This window comes from Pseudorca crassidens, chromosome 7 (genome assembly GCF_039906515.1).
Source record: "Pseudorca crassidens isolate mPseCra1 chromosome 7, mPseCra1.hap1, whole genome shotgun sequence".
Lineage (NCBI taxonomy): Eukaryota > Metazoa > Chordata > Mammalia > Artiodactyla > Delphinidae > Pseudorca > Pseudorca crassidens.
This window is the reverse complement of record NC_090302.1, coordinates 12255221-12280238: the sequence shown is the minus strand read 5'-3', so window position 1 is coordinate 12280238 and position 25018 is coordinate 12255221. Positions and strand designations below refer to the sequence as shown.

Below are 25018 nucleotides of genomic sequence, written 5' to 3'. Positions count from 1 at the left end.
GCGCAGGCCCAGCGGCCATGGCTCACGGGCCCAGCCGCTCCGCGGCATGTGGGATCTTCCCAGACTGGGGCACGAACCCGTGTCCCCTGCATCGGCAGGTGGACTCTCAACCACTGCGCCACCAGGGAAGCCCCCTTTGTTTATTTTAATCCTTTTCACACTTCAAAGAAATGTGCTCTTTGTAGATAAGGCCTAGTCCTAGTTTTTACAATTGGAAGAACATGGTTCTTTTATCGTAAACCATATTCCCTTTTAGTTCATTCCTCTAAAGTGAAGAATTCTATTTTTTATAGTATCCCCTTCTCAAGTTCATGAATTGCTCAAGGTTTTGCAAGTGAAGCAACGAAATTTTTCCTTGTACAAGTATATAAGAATTTAAACTAATTTTTTGCAAGGTCAGGCTGTGCTTTGTGCCTTTTGCAGGACCCATGGTACTGGTTATAAGTTTTGTTTTTGTTTTCTAAAATTTTTCAAGTTTTTATCTTTAGGAAGCAGTTTCTCCAATGATATGCAAATCCCAAACCTGAATTATGAATGAATTTCTCAGAACCCCCAGTAATATATGAAAAATTTTCAATGTGACAAAAGGTGGGACTTCTTTTAAAAATATATTGAAACGTTATGAGGTGAATAGTATCTCTGTAAAACTATAATTAAAAAAAAAACCTTATAGGTAAGGACAACATTTGAACATGAAATCAGATCTTTCCTCAGCAGAAATATGACTTTTTTTTTAACACCTTTATTAGAGTATAATTGCTTTACAATGGTGTGTTAGTTTCTGCTTTATAACAAAGTGAATCAGCTGTACATATACATATATCCCCATATCTCCTCCTTCTTGCATCTCCCTCCCACCCTCCCTATCCCACCCTCTAAGTGGAGAAAAATGACTTTTATTTGCTCAAAATATTAGTGTTTCTATTCATCATCTTGTTTCCAGACAGATGTATTTTCCTTCAGGAACTAATATTCTGTTTCCCTTCATTATGTTGATGTTATTGTTTAACCAGCTATATTGAGTGCCTATTACAACCACAGTGCTGGAGCTAGGAGGTCAAACACAAAAGCAATTAACATAAATCATGTGATAGTCTGGAAAAGCACAGTGGGAACCATCAAAAGGAGTGATTAATTCAGCCTGGGGGAATAGGAGAGTCTTTATCAGGAATATGATGTTTAAGATGGGTTCCAGAAAAGACCTCTCCAGGCATGGAAGAATGGCAGAGCGTTGTACTCATAGTACCATTAGAGACATGGAAGAACAAGGTTATGCAACATGTATGGCTAGCAAAAGTACACTTAGTTGATTTTTTTCTTTTATTGGCAAATCCTATTTTGGATATGTAATTATAACATTTTGAAGTCCTTTGAAACGTTTGGCCAAAAATTATTTCTTAAATATTTTTGGTGTGGCTACTCATAGAGATAATTTAAAGACATGAAGTATTTGGGCTTCCCTGGTGGCGCAGTGGTTGGGAGTCGGCCTGCCGATGCAGGGGATGCGGGTTTGTGCCCCGGTCCGGGAAGATCCCACATGCCGCGGAGCGGCTGGGCCCGTGAGCCATGGCCACTGAGCCTGCGCATCCAGAGCCTGTGCTCTGTAGCAGGAGAGACCACAACAGTGTACTGCAAAAAAAAAAAGAAGACATGAAGTACTCTATTTTTCTGGTTCCATGAAAATGGTGATATCTGTTTCTCGAATAGGAACCTGGTAGTTATTATTATAATTGACATTTTAAAAATTTGCTCTGAATTTTTTTGAGGGGAGAAACTACTTTAAATTTTTTTTTTTACAGCAAGCTGTAATTTACATAGGCTAAAATACACAACTTTAAAGTGTACGGCTCCATTACATATGAATACACTGCTCTGATCATTACCAAAAGGAAGAATATATCCATCACCCCAAAAAGTTATTATTGTCCCTTTCTAGTCATAACCACTCCTACACCACCCCTGAAAAACCAATACAGTAAGTCCCCTACATACGAACCTTCAAGTTGCAAACTTTCAAAGATGCAAACACGTTTGCATGTCCAGTCATGTAAGTTAGTTCACGTATCTGGTGTACATTGTCACGTGGTGCATCATGTACAAGTGGTTGTGCTTTTGTGTTCTTTACTGTACAGTACTGTATAGAGTACAGTAGTACAGAATCTTTATTTCAAGCCCAGGATGTCCAGAAGCCAGCATGAAAGCAGTGGTGATGTAGCTGATACTACTGTACTTTTCAAGGTACTGTACTATAAGGTTTAAAATGTTTTATTTTTTGTTTTTATTTGTTTTTTTATGTATTGTTTGTGTGAAAAGTATAATAAACCTATTACAGCACAGTACTGTATAGCCAGTTGTTTTAGTTGGGTACCTAGGCTAACTTTGTTGGACTTGGGAACAGACTGGACTTACAAAAGCGCTCTCGGAACAGAACTCGTCATATGTAGGGGACTTACTGTAATCTTTCCCTAGATTAGTTTTGATTGTTCTTGAACTTTATTTACAAACAATCATACAGTCATGCAGCATGTATTCATTTGTATTTGACTTCTTTTGGTCATCCATTTTGGGAGTGTATCAGTAGTTTGTTTTATATTTGTTTTCATTTTTTTAATTGCTGAGAATATTCCATTGTATGAATATTTAAATCACACTTTAAAAAAATCTGTTCTGCTATTATAGATGTTTGTGGCTTTTTTTATTTCTCCCTGTTTTAGCTTTTATAAAGCTGCTGTGAACATTCTTGTGTTGTTTTTTGTTTTGTTTTTGTTTTTTGCGGTACGTGGGCCTCTCACTGTTGTGGCCTCTCCCGTTGCGGAGCACAGGCTCCAGATGCGCAGGCTCAGCGGCCATGGCTCAGGGGCCCAGCTGCTCCGCGGCATGTGGGATCTTCCCGGACCGGGGCACGAACCCGCTTCCCCTGCATCAGCAGGCGGACTCTCAACCACTGCACCACCAGGGAAGCCCTCTTGTGTATATTGATAACAGGTGCTATGGTCTGACTGTGTCCCTTAAATTTCATGTTGAAACCTCACCACTATACCAAGGTGATAGGGAGGTGATTAGGCCATGAGGGCAGAACCCTAATGCTTGGGTTAGCACCATTATAAAAGAGTTTCGGGAAAGATCCTCCCCACCTTCCACCATGTGAGGATACAACTAGAAGTCGGCAGTGTGTAGCCCAGAAGAGGGCCTTCACCAGAGCCCAGCTGTGTGGCACTCTGATCTTAGACTACTAGCCTCCAGAATTGTGAGCAATAAAATTCTGCTGTTTATAAGCCATCCAGTCTGTGGTGTTTTGTTATAGAAACACAGGCACACTAAGACAGTGCAATCTTTTATTCAGTTATTCTTCTATTGGTAGGCATTTATTTTGTTTCAAGTTTTTAGCCTCTAAATAGTGTTTACTAAACAATCTTACACATGTTCTAAATCTTTGACTTTTATTGAATAGTCTCAGTAGTGTGATTGTTGGATCAAAGGGTAATATGTTTTTTAAACTTGTTATTTAATTTTTGTATTTAATTTACTTATGTCCAGATTGCCTCTGTGAAAGGCCATATATGACAGTTCACAGTTCCACCAGCAATGTAGGAACGTACCTATTAACACATATCCCAAACAGTATTAGTTATCAGTGTAAGTTTTGCTGTCAGTGGATGTAAGTGATGCCAGTATGTCTTTAGTTTGCAGTTCCCTGACTACAAATAAATTTGAGCGATTTGCTCTTCCATCTCTTTATATTCTTTGTATATTTTTCTATTAACTTTAAGATGTCAGTTTCTAAGTACTTTATATAATTATATTCTTTGTAGCTTCATTATAAATATCTTTCTAGAATTTTAGATTTATATTAACTTTATGGTTTCATGCCATACGAAACACTTTCAATTTTTATGTAGAAAATTGCATCTTGGTTAAGATCTCTCCTACCTCTAGATTTTGTAAATATACTTTCCAACGTTTCCTTGTGATTTTTATTGTACGTGTTATATTTTTATGTCTTTAATCCATCTGGAATTTATTTTTGTACATGGCATATGATAGCAGTCCAATTTTACTTTCTCCCAGATGGATAACCAGTTGTGCTACTTCTATTTTCCTACTGAGTAGAACTGCCACGTTTGTTATATCTTAAATTCTCATATATGCTGGGATTGATTTCTAGCTTGTTCTATTTATTTATTTTTGTGTATTCCTATACCAATACTGTTTTGGTTAAAGAGGCTCTGAGTTATGTTCTAATATCCAGTAAAGCAAGTCTTTTTTTCACTGTTTCCTGTTTCATATTTTTCTTATCTATTTTTGCATATTTAATCTTCCATATAAGCTTTAAAGTCATTTTCTCCAGTCTCACCATTATCCTGAAAAGTTATATAAGGATTCTAGTTTGAATTACATTTAATTCACATATTAATTTAGGTTATAAGATACATTGTTATAATATCTTTACATCTGAGAATATGGTATGCCTTTCCACTTGTCAAGGTCTTATGTCTGTTGAAGACTTCAGAGTTGCCTTCATATGTCTTGTTCCTCTTTTGTTAAATTTATTCCTAAGAATTATCTTAGAGTGTGTCGCTATAGCAAATGGAATATTTTTTTTTCTGATTTCCATTTCTAAGTAGCTAATTGCTACAACAGAGAATAGACATTAATTTTTTCTAATTCTCTATCCATCTACCTCTTGATATTTTGATTAATCCTCCTAATTTTATACTAGCATCTTTTAAGATTTTCTGGTATATGATAATAGCAGCAAAAACAGTTTCACTTCTTTTTTCACTGTTTATGCAGGCTACTAAATTTTCTTGTTTTTATATTTGATAGAAGCTTTAAGACAGTGTTTAATGATGGTGGTGATAGCATCCCTATTGAGTTCCTGATTTTAATTAAAATGGTCTTAGTGATTCAGACTTCTGGAAAGCATGCTATTCAGTTGTGGGGGTTTTTTGGTAATACTTTTTATTTTATTTAAGTGATTTTATTCTATCTCAGGCTTTGATTTTTTTTATTAGGAATGTCTACTGAAATTTTATGAAGGACTTTTTCAGCACTTAATAGTGAATATGATTTTCTTTAACTTGTTCTTGGAGTAGATACGTTATCAACATATGATAGGCTTCTTGATATTGAACTACCCTTGGCTTCATGGAATAAATTTCTGCAGACCAAATACTCCTGGATTTTTAGTTTTCTGTTCTTTCTGGTCTTTGACAGAGGGTTCCTCAACCCTAGTCTCTAGTTAGAACTTGTCAGGCACAGGGGAAAGAAGCCCTAAGTAATCCACAGGGATTCTTACGGGCTCTCTTACTCCCAGCTGTAAGACCTATAGCTATTTGGGTCTGGTAAATCAAGTAAATTGGAGTTGAGAATGGAGGGAAAAGAGGGTGCTTTCTGGTCTCCAGCTTCCAGAATCATCCTCTGGTCCTTCTTTCTTTTGGTTATTTTTCACCTTTTATATCAGTGACTATTTATTTTGCTTAGTACCAAAAATTTACATCAGAATGGCTTCCTTAACAGATTCTTTTAATAAATAAAAGAATAATGAAATAGCAGCGTGTTCTGATGTTTCTCTTTCCTTCCATCCAGTCAGCCTTGTGTTTTCTGAAACCTATTTGCATTGTTTTCGCTAGTGATTTTAGTGGCAAACCTCAGTGGTAACAGTCTTTTGCCATGAATTTCAAGTTTTTATCCAGAGCCACATAATCGATATTTACATTTCTGATTGTCCAAGGGAAGCCCTGGAGGCCCAGCCACATTTTACCAGTCTGGAAAAATAATTTAAATATCTAATTATAACTTCGTTTTAATTAAAAATCTCTTCCTGGTTGATTTGGTAATAGTCAAGGATTCAATAATATTTAATCATAAGAACCTCCTGTGGATACTAAACAAAAAGGGGATCAAGTTAGCAAAAAGATCACTGGCCATGAAGTTAGGAAGTGTCTGGGTACTAGTTTCAACTCTGCCACTGGCTTACATGAACTCAGATGAGGTTCTGACTATTTCCTTTTCTCTGCTGAAATGAGGTTGCTGAAGTAAATGGTTGAGCTTCCTTTAAGTTTCCTTTAAGCTTTAACATTCTGGAAAAATTAAATGGAATGTTTGAGTCCTGCCCCCAAAATAGCCTGTGATTCTACTGTTTCACAACTCAGTACTCTTGCTGTCTGATTCTGTAAGAAAACAATTGCCAGTGGACTTTCAGAACTTTATTGTCTGCGCCACTATAGCAGTTGCCATAGTAGGTCAGCTATAGACTGAATGTTCTTGGCTCCCCAAAATTCATATGTTGAAACCCTAACACCACCCCCACCCCCAACAATGTGATGGTGTTTGGAGGTGGGGCCTTTGAGAGGAGATTCAAGATTCAAGGGGCCTCTCAAGGGGGTAGAGCCCTCATGAATGGGTTTAGTATCCTTATAAAAAAAGACCATAGAAAGCTCCCTTGCCCCTTCTGCCATGTGAGGACACAGTGTAAGATGACTGTAGATTCTCACCAGACACCAAATTGCCAACACCTTGATCTTGGGCTTCCCAGTCTCTGGGACTATGAGAAATAAATTTATTGTTTATAGGCAATTCAGTCTATGGTATTTTTGTTATAGCATTTCTAATGGACTGAGATACTGTTCCTTTAAATTGTTATTTGTGAAAATAATTTTTAAGTCCCTATATCCCATCTTTGTAAATTCATGTACCCTCTGATGAGTTTCTGTAAGTCATACCTGTCCAGGCAGTTTTCAAGTTCTTTCTGAATTATAAGACTATAAAAACATAATTAGGTTTGGTCATATTAAATTTGCTGGTATCTGACAGTGTTTGATTTACAAATAGGCAATTTCACATGCATCAACCTAATAATTATGGGTGAATTAAACTGTTACCATACTAGGATTTTACTTGAAAGGTCTTCCCATCCAAAAACAAATGCCTGTTGTTTTATTAGGCATTTGTTGTTTAGTCAATCAGAAATACCTTTGAAAGCCTGCTTTGTGCCGGCCGTGTGTTAAGGTCTTATGGTTATGCCCATGAATAAAATATACCTGTTCTCTGGTTTGGGGGAATCTACAGTCTAATGAGGGAAACAGGCAATTAACTAACCATTTGGAATAAAGTTGAATGAGGGTTATAGAAAAGAAGATACATATTGTTGTGCAGCAAATGACAAGGACTTCTCATCTAAGGGTTCAAAAAGTTCTCTTGTTCAGAATTATCTGGGGAGGGGGATTGTGGTGGTAGGAGAGGGGGGCATGTGTGCATGGCATGTGTGATGTTAAAAGTCAAGGGGAAAAGCATGTTCTCAAGGGTGATAAAGAGCTTGGCAGTTTCAGAGTGTGAAAGTTGGTAAAGTCAGAGAAGGTAGGTAGGAGCCAGATCTTAGAAAGCTTAAATAAGGCATATTTAATATCTCAGGCAATAGGAAGTCATTTTAAGTAGGCAAATCATATATTCAGGTTTGGAAGGCAGTATGCAGAGTGATTTAGTGTGTCCATCTAAAGGTAGATTATCTTGATTCAAATCCTAGTTTTGTATTCAGGCCATTGACATTGGGCAATTTACAATTAAACCTTTTGTTTCCTATATGTAAAATGGGATAATAATAGTATCTTATTTGTAGAGTAGTTAGAATAGCTTAGATAATGCATGAAAACACTTAGTACAATTCATAGCCCCTGGTAAGTATAAATTAACCACTTAGTTATTGTTATTATTTATATTATCATTGAGTTAGAACGGAGTAAGATTAATTGCAGCAAAACCTAGTAATTCAGGCAAGAGATAATTGTTACTTGGTTTGTTATTGTTATTATTTGTATTATTGAGTTAGAATGGAATAAGATAAATTGCAGCAAAACCTGTTAGCAATTCATGCAAGAGATAATTGTCACTTGGTTTGTTTCAGTGGCAGAAGGGATAGAGAAAGAGGTAACTTCTTGAGAGAAATTTCACAGGTAGAAAGAATCCTTGGCACTTGGTGATTGAATGAATGTGCGAGATGAGGGAGAGGGAGGGGAATTAAATTGGGTTTGGAATGACATCGATATAAATACACCCACATCAGCTGAACTAAAATAATTAAATAAATCAACATTTAAAGCTCATTTTTACTAAATAGTAAGTGATAGATAATACCCAGAAGTGAATCTTATGAATTTGAAGCACTGAGATTGATCCTTTTCCATCTATAATAGATAAACTGCTGAGGAGGCTGGGAGAAGAATAAATGTAATTTGAACAATCTTTTCTCATTTTCGTTTGGTGTTTCCTTTCTCTTTCTGCCATTTTTCATTTTTAGTTCTGTGATTTGGTTATTTTAATTTTTTAGTGTTAGGTTGAGCCATATAGAAGTTTCCATTTTTGTAGATCAGAAAATATTTAACCAGAAATGAAATGGTTAAATATTAACAATTTCACATGGTTCATCTAGTTATATTCTCATTCTGTAAAAATTTTTAACTGGGGCTGTAGGTGTCTATTTTGAATTAAATTGAGTACCAAGGCCATCTGAAGGAATGTTGCAGTGATGGCATAAGGACGAGTGGAGCTGAGCCCCATGAAGTAGGTGACTTAACCTGGCATCATCTATTCAGTGTGGCTCTGGGAGGGCATCATATGGCCAGGTTTTTTGTTAGCTTTACCAAAAGGGACATGTTACATATTACTTTGGCTTTTTTTTTTTTTTAACCTGATTGTAAAAAATAGCACATAGAAATTAGCAAATTCACAAAACATAGAAAACCATAAAGAAGAAATTAAAAATCACTTGTAATCCCACTATCCAGTGAAAAGTAGAATTGATTTTTAATGCATTTTCTTCCAGTCATATATACAGAAATACTCTTTTATTTAAAAAAATCATGTGACTGCATTATTTTTAAAGGTAAATGTATGTATAGATTTTTGTGAGGACATAGATTTATTGCTCCCCCTTGTCATTAGTAATTTGTCTCCTCTGGAGAAAATGGTTTCCTTTAATCCAAAACAAAACATTTAACTTTTGACTGATTATTTTCTTTAATTCCTAGTATGAATATTTTGATTATAGCTCCTAGAGTGCTTTTACTAAAATAGAAACAAAACGGAAAGAACTACTATTGTACTAATGGTATTGTAACAGTTTGTGGTTTTCGTTGCATTTTTATAACATTTTAAATTCTTTAAAATTATCAGTTAATATATTACCTGTTTTTATCATTGTAACTGTCTAGTTTCATACATGAGAAACCTGAGATGGAATAAGAATAAGTTACATGCCCAAATTTACAAGTAGTTAAAAAAGCCTGGACTCTTGACTTTGGTGAATGGTTTTTCCATTTATTGAAATACAACTCTCAGGAATCATTCTTTTTTTAATTCAGTATTTATTAAGCAGTCAAAACATGGAAGTTCAAAAATAAAGTCTATGTCAAATATATAGAATATTGAGTAACCTGGTTTGGCTGGAGGGCAGGGTATTTGGGGGTTTCGGTATAGTGAGATCAGACTGGAAAGGCAATAGGAGCCATTGAGTCTTCTTGAATAATGGAGTTCATAATAACAATAATGAAGCATGTGCTATTGGATATTTTAACGAGGCAGAAATGAATAGATTAGAAAAATGAACAAGACTAGAAGCCCAGACAGTATTTAATGATAGCCTAAAGTATTAAAAACTAAAAGGAGGAAATGAATTTGAGAGCCATTATAGAAATAGATTCATAAGATGTGGTAACTAAGAATGGTATATTAAGGGAGAGAGTGGTCAAGATGATTTCTGAGTTCATACCTGAGTGCCCGGGAAAATGTGAGGAAAAAAGTAAAAGAGTCTTATTTGGTGGGAAAAAATGTATTTAATTTTGGTTATGCTGTGGTTGAAGTCTCTATATGACATCCAGGTAGATGTGTGACTAGCAGGCAAATTGTAGAAGGAAAGGGAACTCAGGAGTGAAGTCAAGTTTTGAGACATAGGCAGAGAAATTGTTTGTCTAGTGGGAATAACTAGTGCCATACCATCTTTCCTTCTTGCCTTACATATGTATAGCCTCAATGTATTTGAGGAAGGCAGGGCAGCAAAGTGTCGAAATAACTGTCATTGCCCTTAGAACTGGGCAGTCACAATAAGAGAGGGCACCTTAGGATTCAGAAGAGCCCCAGCCTCAAGCAATGCAGTAGGACTGGTGGGAAAACACAGACTATTTAGGAAGGTTGTTTGAGGTTGTGTGAGAAGAAAGTAAAGTTATATACCCCCTGTGTACTAAGTATTGGTAAGCCTTTTGTATACACTATCTGCTTTATTTCTCACCAACGTCATGAAATAGGGAGTGTGATCCTCATTTTACAGATGATGAAACTGAGGCTAAGAGAGGCTAAGTAATATTAGAGCAAGGAAGCAAGGATTTGAGCCAGATGGGTGTTCAGTGCCATGGGTCTTTTTGCTGTGCCACACTTTGCCATCTTTTTCAATAAGACCTGTCAATTACAGCTATCAAGCTTATGCTCAGTAGGTTTTTTGAGTTCCTTGCCTTCGTGTAGTAAGCACAGCGCTTCAGATCTTAAAATGTAATTGAGTGACCATTGCCTGCAATGAGAAAGCATGTATGTGAAACAGATAAAAAATGAAAGTTGGATCACATAACATGTATCTCCATCCAGGTGTGCAGACCTTCTGGAATGTTTACAAATGTCAACATTTGTTTATTTTATTTTACTCTACTGAGTTATGTGAAACTTTACTTAGAAGGATGAATTGAGAGACCAAAGATACCTGGAGGAAAAGACAATAAAAATACACATTTCTAATTAACTAAAAATTGTCATAATTTGACACTCCCAATTAGCTGAAAATTGTCATCACTTATGACATCACCTGAAGAGCCACAATAAAATCCCAATTTGCCTTGTGTTAAGTAAGCACAAACAAGATTGTATATTCTAAGATACAAAGCTAGTTTGTACCATGAAACTTCCTGCAATTTTCAAACCTGGGTGGAAGTGGGTGCATTTTCTTGTCCATCCTTTGTTTGTATATTTGTGTACCACTTCTCAGCAAACTAGAAGCAAGTAATGGCATCTCAAAACCATAGGATAGTGTCAAATACAGGAACAATGTAATTCCTCTTTGTGTGTGCTGTTTCTGCAATATTCAGAGTAGATGGGATTTTCTTTATTTTTTCTCTTGAAAACCTAATTTTTGTTTGTTTGTTGTTTTGGTCACGTTTCTTAAAATAGATCCATATTTAGTGAATCATGAGAGAAAATTAATGCTAAATATGTAGCCTTCTAGCTAGAACTTCTTGTGCTGAATTGTGATTCCTCAGTTGTCACGCACTGTTAACACACTTTCATTCTTTAACATTGCTCTTTGTTCTATGGGAAATGCTACAAGAAAGTAGGAATTTCCTCTCACCATTACCCCTCTGGCAGTGTGTTTCAATCTAATTCCTGGCTTGCTGTCTGTCCTGCTTACTACCTCTTCTCCTTACTAGCAGTCTAAATTCTGCTTCATCTACTAAGAGGGGGATTCCAGACAGACGAGGAAACAGCCGTCAAACACTGCCCTGCAGGCATATTAAGTTATTCCCCCACTGTGCAGTCTGGAAATCAGGGAGCACCTCTCTGGCAATGAATTCTAATGAGCTGCTAAAGATGCCGGAGTGTGTGCGCACACAGGCGTTTTCTTTCCCCTCCCCCGCCTCTTCCTTTTCCCAAGCCCCTCTTCTCCCTATTTCCCCTCCTACTCCTTTATCCCCTCCCTCTGTGTCTCATTTCTGCAGTAAACGGGGCTGAGGCACATTCCTGCTTTGCAAGGCTTTCTGTTAAGGTGTTCTGTGGCTTTTGTTTGGATCGCAGCATGCTGAATTACAGGTAATACTCTGAAATTGAGCTAGACAGATCAATGCTGTTGAAATTTTTCTAAGAGGCAAAATATTACATTGGAATCAATGAAGAAAATAAGTTATCTTGGCTAATTTTATTCATGGTAATTAAATTCTATAAGCAGATTCCTCTTCTTCCCCGAAAAGCTCAAATGAAAGGAAATGGGGTTAGATTGATCTGACTTGCGATTGATTTTGTTTTATGTTGATCATGAAAGCTTGCTGTTGCTGCGCCTCCTCTGTAGAGTAAGGACCAATTATGTGGGGTGCTACTGAGGGTAGCCGTGAATAGTTGTACTGGGTGGGGTGGGATAGAGTGGGAGGGGTGATGCCAGCTCGAGCTAGCCAGGTTCTTGATTAGGGCATTGGATGCAAAATGTAAAACGCTCTTTCCTTTTCTTCTATCAGCTGTTCAGAGGAGACTCATTACAACTCCTGCTGAAGTCCTAATCTTCCTCCCTTCCCTTCTGCCCCTACCCCGTACCCTCATTGGCCTGAAGACATTGTACAGAGTTTGCCTTACTCCCCTGGTGCTATGTGTATGGTAAACCTGGTACTATGGCCGCATCTCGGACTGGCCAGACAACTGCTGCTGGTTCTCCCTATTCCAAGAAGGATTTAAAGGGGAATTGCACTGCAGGCAATGCATCAGAGCAGCAGCATCGGGAGCTTGGGGACTAAGGCTCCTCGGGCATTATTACAGACACACAGAGCTGACCGCAATGACAGCAGCTGCTCCTTTGAACTGTTGGCAGCAGCCAAGCGGCAGCATGAAGTGAGAGATCACTCCTGAGCTCAAGATGAACTCTACCTTGGATGGTAATCAGAGCAGCCACCCTTTTTGCCTCTTGGCATTTGGCTATTTGGAAACTGTCAATTTTTGCCTTTTGGAAGTATTAATTATTGTCTTTCTAACTGTGTTGATTATTTCTGGCAACATTATTGTGATTTTTGTATTTCATTGTGCACCTTTGTTGAACCACCATACTACAAGTTATTTTATCCAGACTATGGCATATGCTGACCTCTTGGTTGGGGTAAGCTGCCTGGTCCCTTCTTTATCACTCCTCCACTACCCGCTTCCAGTAGAGGAGTCCTTGACTTGCCAGGTATTTGGTTTTGTAGTATCAGTTCTGAAGAGTGTCTCCATGGCCTCTCTGGCCTGTATCAGCATCGATAGATATATTGCCATCACTAAGCCTCTAACCTATAATACCCTGGTTACGCCCTGGAGACTGCGTCTGTGTATTTTCCTGATTTGGCTATACTCCACCCTGGTCTTCCTGCCTTCCTTTTTCCACTGGGGCAAACCTGGATATCATGGAGATGTGTTTCAGTGGTGTGCGGAGTCCTGGCACACCGACCCCTACTTCACCCTGTTCATCGTGATGATGTTATATGCCCCAGCAGCCCTCATTGTGTGCTTCACCTATTTCAACATCTTCCGCATCTGCCAACAGCACACAAAGGAAATCAGCGAAAGGCAAGCCCGCTTCAGCAGCCAGAGTGGGGAGACTGGGGAGGTGCAGGCCTGTCCTGATAAGCGCTATGCCATGGTCCTGTTCCGAATTACTAGTGTATTTTACATCCTCTGGTTGCCATACATCATCTACTTCTTACTGGAGAGCTCCACTGGCCACAGCAACCGCTTCGCATCCTTCTTGACCACCTGGCTTGCTATTAGTAATAGTTTCTGCAACTGTGTCATTTATAGTCTTTCCAACAGTGTCTTCCAAAGGGGACTAAAGCGCCTCTCAGGGGCCATGTGTACTTCTTGTGCGAGTCAGATGATAGCTAAGGACCCTTACACAGTTAGGAGCAAAGGCCCCCTTAATGGATTTCATGTCTGAAGTGGTTCAGATATTGGGTCACTGTGTTGTGTGTGTGTGTGTGTGTGTGTGTGTGTGTGTGTGTGTGTGTGTTTCCTTTTTATCTTTTTGTATTTCTAGTTCACTGGGAAATATGGGACAAAATAGTTTGACTCTAAGCAATAGTTAACAAATGATCCATCCAAAATACCTTTTAAGTTTGCAGAAATGATTTTTTTTTAATGCTTTCGAATGAGAAGAATCAGGACCATGAAGATAAATTGCTCTTCGTTCCTATTTCCATAATGTCATGGAAATGACTGTATTTAATTCTCAGACTTAAAATGAATAAAGCCATATCTAACACCTCTCTCCAGCTGGCATGACTGAACCTGGGTGTGAAAAGCGTCAGCATTTTTAAAAGTCATCATTTTCTTGTTGCTTTTCTGGGTTCTTTCCAGCTGTTTGAGCTTCATGTACAATTGATTTCTTTTAACAGGAAATATTAAAATACAGTGATGAATTAACAGGGTTTTAAAATTTTCTTTACATCTGTCAAAGTGTAACTACCCTGCAGGTTTCCACACTGTCATTCAGAAAGTCAAATGTTTTATGTCTTAGTCTCTTGAGAGAATTCTCAATACAGTGAATAATGTGAAAACTTAAAAATTAATTTAAAATTTGGGGGGACTTCCCTGGCGGTTCAGTGGTTAAGACTTTGCCTTCCAATGCAGGGGGTGTGGGTTCAGTCCCTGGTTGAGGAGCTGATATCCCACATGTCTCATTGCCAAGAAACCAAAAAACATAAAAGAGAAGCAATATTGTAACAAATTCAGTAAAGACTTAAAAAAAAAAATGGTCCACATCAAAAAAAAATCTTAAAAAATAAATTTAAAAAAATAATAAAATTTTTGCATTGAACCATGAAGCAAAAGTGCAGTCAAATCATATAATTTATAGAAAAACTAAGCTGTATTTTATGCCATGCTTCACTGAGACCTAAACAAATATGTATACTGAAAGTGATTGTGTTGTAGTATTTTTGCCCAAGCCTTTGTGTATGTGTGTATTGAGAATATTTGAATTGAGTTAGATTTCTCTTTTACAGCAAAATGCATTTAAATAAGCTGAAAAATAATTAAATGATAGGCTGATGGCTGCCATTTTTATAATGGTGAAAATACATTGAAAAGTGTCTTTAGTCTTCTCTGCTCTTTTTAGCTAGAGACTTTCTGAAATACTAGAATATCAGGAAGAAAGGTCCTAGGCAACTGAGTCAGAAAATACAATGTACATTTAGCTAGTTCATTTTTAAAATAGGAGGGGTTGATTGAGATGGTCTCTTTGTGATTAAATGGTATCATCTAATAAAGTAGTAACTAATTCTTTTTCAAAGCATTCTTTCAGTTAGTGTTAAGGAATCCGTATGTGAATGAGAGAAGGAGAAATTCTAATTCTCTATTGCTATTCTCTTTCTGGAAAAAAAAATCCTTGGAATACTGTTCCTTTCCTAAATAGGCTTTTTTTTTTTTTTTTAAGCCAAAGTACTAGCAAAATCTGTAGAATTATTAATTGAGAGTGCTGTGTATCTGTATGTAGAGTGATGTTTTGTTCCTAAAAGTAATTATGTTTAGAGTGAGAGGTTTATTTTTCTAAAAGGAGAGAAGGATTTCCCAGCAGCTTCAAGCATGAAAGTATTTCCTCTGCTCTTCTACTGGTTTTAATGTTTTAGAAGTCTTCAGGGAACTTGTATGATCTCTGCCTTTGGCTAGATGTTGTAATCTGAATGTGACAGTGGTGTTCAGTGAGATTGAAGATAGAAGAAAACCAAGGGAAATGTGGATTTTTGAGTCCAAGGAACGACATAGATATTTATAAAACAGGCAGATATGCTTTGGTTTTCCATCATCATATTAGAAAACCTCCTACCCCCTTTTAAAATAAAAGATGGCATTCTTATGATTTTAGGTTTTAGAGATTGATTTGATTTTAACCTCAAATGTATTCTACTTAAACATTTTTATTTTAAGAGAACAAGTATGAATATAAGCATTTAAACTTCAGATTCTGAGTTCTTCCCAAAAGCTTGCTTGCTCTTTATATTTAGTATTAGAAAATTTGATTCTAAGTTGTTTCAAAATTTAGAACTCATATTGGAATTGCACGTTATGTTAGCAGTGGCTTTGTTAAGTTGCCATTTGAAGTAGAAAACCTTTTCTGTTAGATTCTGAAAAAAAGCTGTATACAATTCCCCTTTATTTAAGTGGCACAGATCTAAGAAAACAAAATTCCCTTTTTTTCATATATATCAGAGAATGTAACCTGTCCAGATTTGCACAGTTTGCTTGTCAATTTTTAGTTCAGATATGGGACTCATGAAGATTAATTTTTATGGAAAACTGATGTTAAATCAGTAGATTTTTTGTGTGTGTGGGGGTACTGAGCCCTTTTAATTTTTTCTTGCAGTAGGGTTCCATTTTAGAGAAAACAAAAGTTTTTGGAAAAGATTTTGTGGGAATGTTACGGAAATGAGGAAATCTCTGTTTAATTTTCTGGAAATGGCTAATCAAGCTGAGCTTTCAATGACTGGAAGGCAACAACTCTTTTAATAAGAGCTTTTGTTAGTAGATTTTTATATTTTTGCCCTAGTACCAAATTTAGATGCCAGAGGGTTTTTTTTATTGGTTTTTTTTTTTTCACGTTAGAACCTCTCAGCCTAAAACTAAAGTAGGAACTAAGTAGATATAGTAACTTCAAAGAAAAATAAAACATTCCTCCCCAGTTGATACTTAATATCAGATGTCTTTCCAGTTTATCTTGTAGTCATTGGACTTTATAAACTCTAAAGTTTTTTCCAGGTATCAATTCTATTCTCATATTTCATTGTCTGTACTGCTTTAAAATTTTTGTTTTCTTGTGGTGTGTGTATCCTGGGGAGAAGGGTTGTGTTTGAATGCAATCATACAATCTTCTGTGGCTGGGGGCAGTTTCTGTGTGGTGCATTTGGAGAGTCTGTATTTAAGTAACCTTTTCATCCTTGCATATTTAGTGCAACATTTAATGACGTTTTATTTAAATACCAATCTGACTAGTTCAGAATGAGAAAAAGTATATTTTTAGAGTCAGTTACCTTAGGCTTTGACAAGACAGCCCATTTAACTTTATATAGTATATGGCTGATATCAGAGGAAGCATAAGCTTTTGGTGACTGTGTTGAAATTATTTCACAGTAAATTTTAAAATAAGACTATAGTAATTGTTATATTTGTAATTAGTTGTGTTTTTATACAATGATTTCAGTGAAGGTGTGTTTTTTTCCTCTTAGAGCGGAAAAGCAATTACAAAAGGACAAGTGCTCCACTTTAATGAAAGAATTATTTTTCACCAGAATGGATATTTGAATTTTTCATGGACCTGTTGGCTTTAACCCTAAATTCCATTTTGGAAAGAGTTTTATTTAAGGTTTATTGCTGGATAAATATGTTTTTGAGCCTTTTATAGTGGCTTTTCCTTTTTACTTGAATAATGGTCTCAGTATTTTAAGGATTGGGAAAACTTGAATTTTTGTACTATTAAATGCATTTACTGTTCACCTCTTTGAACTTGAAAATGAAGCAACAGGGTTACAAGTTCCCAGATGGTAGAGTGATTTCTGGGAGTTTCCTCAGCTTTGCAGGTTTGATTAAAACATCTGCCTTTGATGGCTTTGTAGGAATTTTACTGACTGTGTTTTTGAATCATAAAAGATTTGTGAAATAAATTATTGGCAAACCAGAATTTCTTGCTATATGAGGAAATTTGGGGAAGTTTAAGGATGGGGGGAGAATCATGGAACTATAAACTTTTTTTAAAGTCTTCATAAGTCATTATTTGTGTTGATTTTTGCATAATTTTTCCATTTCAGGTTACTAAATATTTTATATTAAATGTACATATTATTAACGTATTTTGCAGACCCAAGGAATATTCTAGACATTTCTTATGGCTGTAAATGAGTCACTTGGCTTTTCTTCAAAATTTGGATGATAACGGAATCATGATATGTAAAATGAACTTTGAACTGCGAATCTAGGTTTCTGTTACTAATTAACTCGTTTTGTAAGGGCTGGTCGCTTCTCTAAGCACTTAATTTCTTCTATTTATAATAATCCTTTCATCCTTCACAGGGTTACTTTGAGGATTGAATTAGATAACGGATGTAAGAGAACTTTGTAATATGTAAAGTGCTTTGAAAATAAAAATGATTACTGTTATTTGTATCTGCCATAGCTTTACATCTAAGGAAGCTGCATATAATGTGGCGCTCCCCCCCCATAAGATCTTTGAAGGTCAATGCTAGGTGACTATTCCATGCTACTTAGCAATCCCAAAATAACAGTAACTTTAAATTCAACATAAAACTGTTACATTTACTCTCTTTACTTGTTTCCAAAGTCTCTAAAGACAGGGACAATGTCTCTTCATACCTTTAACCCCCAAATCTAACATAGGACCTGGCTTAGAGCAGAAGTTTTAGTAAGTTTTGCGGAGTTAATGAATGAGCCTTTCTAATTATTACTTCTAGTCACTATTATTCTTCTAGTCATTATAGAGCAGTGATGTTCAAAGGGTAGTCCAAAGCCCATAAGCAGTTTTTCATTTGATCAAAGCCATTCTAGACTGTATATAATAAATATCTCTTTTTAGTACCAAGAGACTACTGTGGGAATGTGTGTGCTTTATATGCTAGGTAACTTTACTCCTGGAAACTGTGTAGCCTCGGCCCAGGGAACTTCAGGCAGTGCTGTCAAACTGCCAATTTCTCACAGCATGGGTAAGATCTTGGCTCTAGATGCAGATAAGATAGGCTGTAAAAATCAGTCACTATGAAAGAGGAGCAATAGAATAGGATAGCTTGGTGAAAGAAATGGCTCTAATTCTTTGGTTTTGCTTTTTCTTTCAGTCTTTACCACTTTTCTAGCTCTATCTTCCCTTTCTTTCTTTTCTTAACACACTGTTGGTCATGTATTCAGAGTGAAGTGCTTATCATACTGCTATAGGGTATGGAAAATTGTATTATGCAATAACTGGCTTTTTGGAAAAGTTTAAGAAGCAATCAGGAAGCGCTTATATAGCAAGCTCTACTAGATGCCAGGTAGTATAGCTAGCTGGCCTCAGAGATTTAAAGAAGGATCACATGATTCCTTTCTTATGGAACTTTATAGTTTTCAGATGTTTCATATGGAAAAATTCTGTGATCTGTCTTTCAAAAAGCTTCACAGAGTGACTTTATCAGGAGGAATTTACCGAGGCCTACTGGTGGGACAGTTGGCACACCATGGGTCTGTTTCTTGGGTGGGTTCATTATGCCAGTATATAAAATCATAATGTCACTTCATTAGTTTAAAATAAGAAATCATTGTTGGCAATAGGGAGCAGTCTTTCTCTATTGGTAGATCTTCATGGGAAGCCAAACCATATTCAGAATGTTGCTTAGTGAGGATGGAATCTTAGAATATGGTTCTGTAATGTGAAAATTTACTGGTATAAGACTGAGCCTGATGTTCCATCTCTGAAATCAGAAAACCTGGTCATTGGGATCCTAATAAAAGTTGAAATCATCTGTGCTTCCAGTACTGACCAACCTACCTTCTAATTGACATATTATTTCTTTAAATTAACTTCTTTTGTTACTTTTAGTAAAATTCCTTGCGAGTTTTAACAGTCTTACAAGCTTGCTAACTCATTCTCTCTCTTTTTGGTGGTTTTATATATCACTTTTACCATGAAACATTGTTTTCTGATGTAGTATTCAAAGGGTGGCCTTACTACTTTGTTAGTTTGGGGAAGCAACTCATCTTGGTTTTCATGGAGTGAATATATACTGTGTAGTTGGAAAAGCAAGATATATGAAAATACCTATAAAAATTAACAGTATCAGTCAGGTAATTAGAATAGAGACATTAAATTTTTGAAAGTCAGATCATCCACAAAGGAGATAGGGAGGGACATTTGAGCTGTAGAAGACCTTAGAGATCATTTGGTCTGATTCTCTCTTTTTATAGTCAGGAAACCAGTCCAGTGGCCACACAGCCATTTATGATAATACCCAGACTTCCTACTTCCTAATCTATCATCCATTCCTATTATATCTTGTTGCTTTTGCAGAGGAGTGGGAGTTTGCCTTCACTCAGCCAAGTCCTGAATAAGACTTAAATAGGCTGTTACGAGGTGTTTGTTCTTGTGTGTGTAATTTTAGGTGTAGAAAGCATTATGGGCAATGATATAAATGTTAACTGAGGCTTGTTATGTTTCAGAAGAATTTTATAAACTTTGTCCTGTTTAATCCTTCTGATGCTCTATGAGCTAGTGACTATTATTAACCCCATTAAAAAGATGAGAAAACTGAGATTGAGTTGCCAGAGACAAACAGTTAATAAGTGGAAGATCTGGGATTCAAACCCAGGTCTTTCTGACTTCAGAGCCTACATTCTTACCTCACATAATTCTCACGGAAACCTATCAGGCAGTTTTTAAATTTTTTTTATAACTCTGTTTTACAGGTGAGGAAACTTAGGCTTAGAGAGATTAAGACACTTTTGTCAATATATCAACTAACTCCCATACTTGGAAAATATGTGACAGACTTCCTACTAAATATAGCAGATTTAGTATGCATATTTATTTCTGTTAACTCCACTATAAAGAATGACAAAAGTATAATACATATGGACAAAGAGAAGAGCAGAGCTGATGGCAGATGAATGAAGCTAACAAAATTTGGGGTTATGGAAACCCAGTGGACAAGTGGTAACTGACTCAGCAGAATTGACAAAGCTGAATTTGGGGGAGGGGCAGAGAGGATCTGCCGGTAAACCCAGTAAATATGTGGGAATTAGACTTCTGATATGCCTCTCAGGCAGAGAGTAGTATGAAGCTGAAAACTGAAGAATTGTTAGAAAGTTTATTGAAGGCACGTTTAGATACCGTCACTCATCCCCCACCCCCACACTCCTCCACTGTACACCACCTTGATCCCCATCCAAGTTAGCCCTAGCAGACCACTGGTTTTTCACCATCCCAGCAGAAGATGGGAGACTTACTCTTTGGAGTTTGAACCACAGGCGTTCTGGATGCCAGGCATAGCTGAGAATGGGACTGAGACACCTTGTTGAAAACAAGAGTATCAAGAGAAAGTCTGCTTATTAAATAATCAGTTTCCCTTTCCCACTACACTCCCAGAATGCTCTTAGCCTTAAACCTTCTAAGCAGGAGATAAGAGGAGTCTAGTCTGGGGGCCAGTATCTAAGGGCTCTCAGTTCCGACAGTCCCTGCCCAGTCACGTTAAGTTGATGCCCATCAGTCAGCGAATCCTACCCATGCATATAGAGCTTCCAATTAGTTTTTTGTTCCTTATCTTTTAATATCAACAGTTAACCAGAGAAAGTCTTATGAATAGACTTGAGAAAATGTATTATGAATGCACAGAGCCCAAAACAAATCAGAGGGAACAGAAACAAGTCATAGAAGAAAACTTCAAAAAAAAAACCCAGTATTTGTAACTAATATTTTCAGAGAAGATTTTGCATCCATTAAGGAAAAAAGGATGCCATAAAAAAAAAAAAAAAAAAACAGAGAACAAGAAAGCTTTTGAGATTAAAAATATAATCAGACATTTTTAAAAATTAGAAAAGTTGGAAGATAAAATTGAGGTAGAGCAGATAGTGAAACAAAAGACAATAAAGGAGGTAAAAAGCAAGACAATTAGAGGCGTGATCAAGGAGGCCCAATGTCTGAATAACATGATTTTCAGAAACAGAATAGAGAAAAAGAATGGAGAAATTCTCAGATATCACAAGAGAAGTTTATGGAACTGAAGGATATGAGTTTCCATAATGAAAAGGACCAATCAGCTTAGTGTAATAAAAAGACTTTGTGATGGCAAATCATAAAATTTCAGGACACTGGAGATAAAGAAAAACCTAAAAGCTTCTTGGTCTGGAATAGGGATGGGATAGTAGAAGCATCCTAAGTACAGAGATCTGAATAGCATTGTACTTTCTACCACAATGAAGCAAGAAGATAATTGGGAATAAATTCAAACTTAAGAAGTGATTTTTTTATTAAAATTTTATTTATTTATTATTGGCTGCGTTGGGTCTTTGTTACTGTGCACGGGCTTTCTCTAGTGGCGAGCAGGGGCTTCTCTTGTTTTGGAGCACAGGCTCTAGGCGTGTGGGCTTCAGTAGTTGTGGCATGCGGGCTCAGTAGTTGTGGCACACGGGCTCAGTAGTTGTGGCACGCAGGCTCTAGAGCACAGCCTCAGTAGTTGTGGTGCACGGGCTTAGTTGCTCCGCGGCATGTGGGATCTTCCCGGACCAGGGCTCGAACCCTTTTCCCCTGCATTGGCAGGCAGATTCCTAACCACTGCGCCAACAGGGAAGTCCCAGAAGTGATTTTTAACCTAGAATTTTATGCCCAGTCAAACTTTCATTCAAATGTGAGGATAAAACCCATTTTGAGATATGTGAGGTCTCAAAATATTTACCCATCTTACAAATGTAGATACATAGAACACTGAGGGAAAGAAAAAAATTTGCAATTAGTAACTTCAGAAAAAATAGAAGATGAAAGAAGGAAATCTAATCATGATATACTCTGTGATTCAGTTATGAGAAATATAGATTTAGCCAAAAATTGTAGCAAAATTATGTTGAGAGTCATGATGAGGGGAAGGGGGAAGTATGTGTGGAGGGTAGGTGGGGTTGGGACTGTAATAGAGCTACAGTATCATCTCCCATACAAGAAAGTCTTAAAAAAAAAAAAAAAAAAAGAAAAGCCAGAAAGTAGCAATTTATGCATTTTGTTCAGAACTAGGAAGGAAACACAAACAGCTAAAAAAGATGAAAATTGTTGCCCTTTGGGCAGCAGGGAATAGGGTGGGAGGTATAAGGGGTCTGCTGTTTTTCTTTGTACGCTTCGTATGGTTTGACCTTTACAACTGCGTAGGTGTATTATTTTTTATGGAAAGCATAGACCACGTTCAGATAAAGGCAGATAAATTTTAACATTGATAGAAGGAAACCAGGAAGTGTAGGTTTAGAACATATTACTGAAGTAGAACATGAGGGCGTGATAGCACACTGTATTTACCTATGGCCTTGTACAGAGCAATTTCCTATTTATCATCTCATTTCATCCTCCTAGGAAAACAGGCAAAAGGGATGTTATCCCTCTTTGACAATTGTGGAAGCTGAGTTTTGAGGCTGTAAGACCTTTTTGATTCCTAGTCTACTACTACTATGCCTCATAAGTATGTTTGAATCTTTCTGGATTTTTTTAATTTTGTTTTTTACCAAGAGAAGACAGCAGATATTAGAAAGCATCTTCTTTGACATCATGGGAAGGAATACATGAAAACAAATGTGTGTATGTATCTATGTATACGATGAGTATGTGTGTACTGGTATACAAGTATCTATAATGTAAGATCTGGCATTCTGAGATCACAAGAGGCATGCAGATTACTGTGTGGTAGTCATAGGTAAGGAAATGTGTGTTAGATTTCCTTAGAAGGCAGTGTATGAGGTGGGCTGAGCTCTGGGTAGAGTAAGATTTCTGTAGTCCTGTCTCCTCCCACCCGTTGAATGAGATTGGCATAAAATATTCAGCTGGACAGGATTAAAGGGACCCAAAGGGCCAACAGACAAAAGACCCTAATAAAGTGACCTACAATTATCAAACAATCTATGACATGAGAAGCCTTTAGCAAATTAAAAAGTATGTCTTTATGATAAATTGCCTTGATTGTAGTCACTTAATGCTTTATTGGAGTGTTACAAAAAGATTGTATTGGCTTTGAATAAAATATGAAAGAGTCTTTTCAAAGTAAAACTTTAAATTGTGCCTCTTAGCTTTCAATAAACATTTGTTGAATTGAATTAGCAAGACAGTATTTTGGGGAGAAAGCAAAAGTTACAGCATTAAATAGCATGATACATTTTTGAAAATTCTTCCAGAAAGACGGGGGAAACCCTCACTGCCAAAGCTGTTTATTTATAGCTAGACCAAAAAAAAAAAAAAAAAAATCCATTTGAGGGTCTCTGTCTTCATTGGCCCCTGGGGAGCAGAATCTGACTTAAAAGCCTTTTTCATTTAAAAAAATTCTCCTTCATGACATGATATTTGTAGGAATTAAAAGCATTCCTACTTAGATTATGTTAACATCATGTATAGTTAGCAGTCATTGTACTAAAGATACATGTGTAGCCTACCGAGCGCAGGAAATAAAACAAAATTTAGATCCTAGTTCTGACAGTTGATTAGATAATTTAATCTGTCAGAACTTCAGAAGGATACTAATCTTTAAGCGAAGATGACTCTGATATTATAGGAGTCAATTCAAGATCAGATGCATGTTGCATTAATGTAAAACTCTTTACATTGTTACTGTATTTACTTTATACTCTTAGATCACTGTTTTTCTGAGATAAAAAAAGAAGATAGTGAAAAGAGCATGGATTTTGGAATCTCTGGCCCTTGGTTTTCCACTCTGTAAAATGGGATTTTACCCCCTTGTTACGATTATTGTGAAAATGTGATACTGTCACATCTTAAGTATATAGAATTGTGCATGGTGGCATCATAGAAGCTCAGTAGAAGACTGTTGCTGTTATTTCCTTGTCACACAGAGTCAGAATCTCCCAGTAACTTCCAGTGCCTGATGTAAATACCCTCAGAGGAAAGGCCCTGGGTGAACGTGGAGGGGCTTGGTGAGCCTCTTTCTCTCAGGGATCATAAACCTAAAGTTCTGCCTTGATGGCTTACTCCATCATGTTACTGATGTTTTATGTATTTTGTCCTGCTTTTATTGTATGTTCCACAGGAGGATTAGTCCTATATAATTCTCAGACACTAAGATACATATATTTAGATGTACTTTATTAGTCCTATACAATTCTCAGACATTAAGATACATATATTTAGTCATTGGGGGTTACAGTAAGCTTTAATAGGTTAGAGATGGAAAGGAAATTTGGGACTGAAGTGGTAAAGAGGTATCACTTTAATTGAACCTTAAAAATGAGTTATATTAGGAAAAAAGTAAAACTGTGACAAAGGGTGTTTTAAGCTTCGAAGGCCTCAGTGAAGATGGGCCATTTATATACTTTATCCATATAATATGTAGTGATAAAAAGTATGTGCTTGAGAGGCAGGCAGACCTAGTTTTGAATCCTAGCCCTGACACTTACTAGCTGTGAGACCTAGGACAAGGTTCATTATCCCTCTTAGTTTCTGTTGCCTTAACTAATAGTACTATCTCATACAAGTATTGTAAGGCTTAATTAATGAGCTATTGCATGTAAAGCTCTTAGC

The 25018-nt window shown here is 36.7% G+C and overlaps 2 protein-coding genes across 6 annotated transcripts in view; both read left to right on the top strand.

The window, feature by feature from the left end:
* Nucleotides 1-25018, top strand: part of RABGAP1 (RAB GTPase activating protein 1) — a 161314-nt gene that overhangs the window by 81060 nt on the left and 55236 nt on the right. The gene's annotated exons all lie outside the window — the stretch shown is intronic.
* Nucleotides 7263-21284, top strand: GPR21 (G protein-coupled receptor 21). Its single transcript, XM_067743364.1, has 2 exons — nt 7263-11844; nt 12264-21284. Exon 2 carries the CDS (start codon nt 12656-12658, stop codon nt 13703-13705), a length of 1050 nt encoding a protein of 349 aa, XP_067599465.1. The 5' UTR covers nt 7263-11844; nt 12264-12655; the 3' UTR covers nt 13706-21284.

What these genes read in the sequence shown, in the direction of transcription:
- GPR21 (XM_067743364.1), top strand. Translation starts at nt 12,656, where the DNA reads ATGAACTCTACCTTGGATGGTAATCAGAGCAGCCACCCTTTTTGCCTC.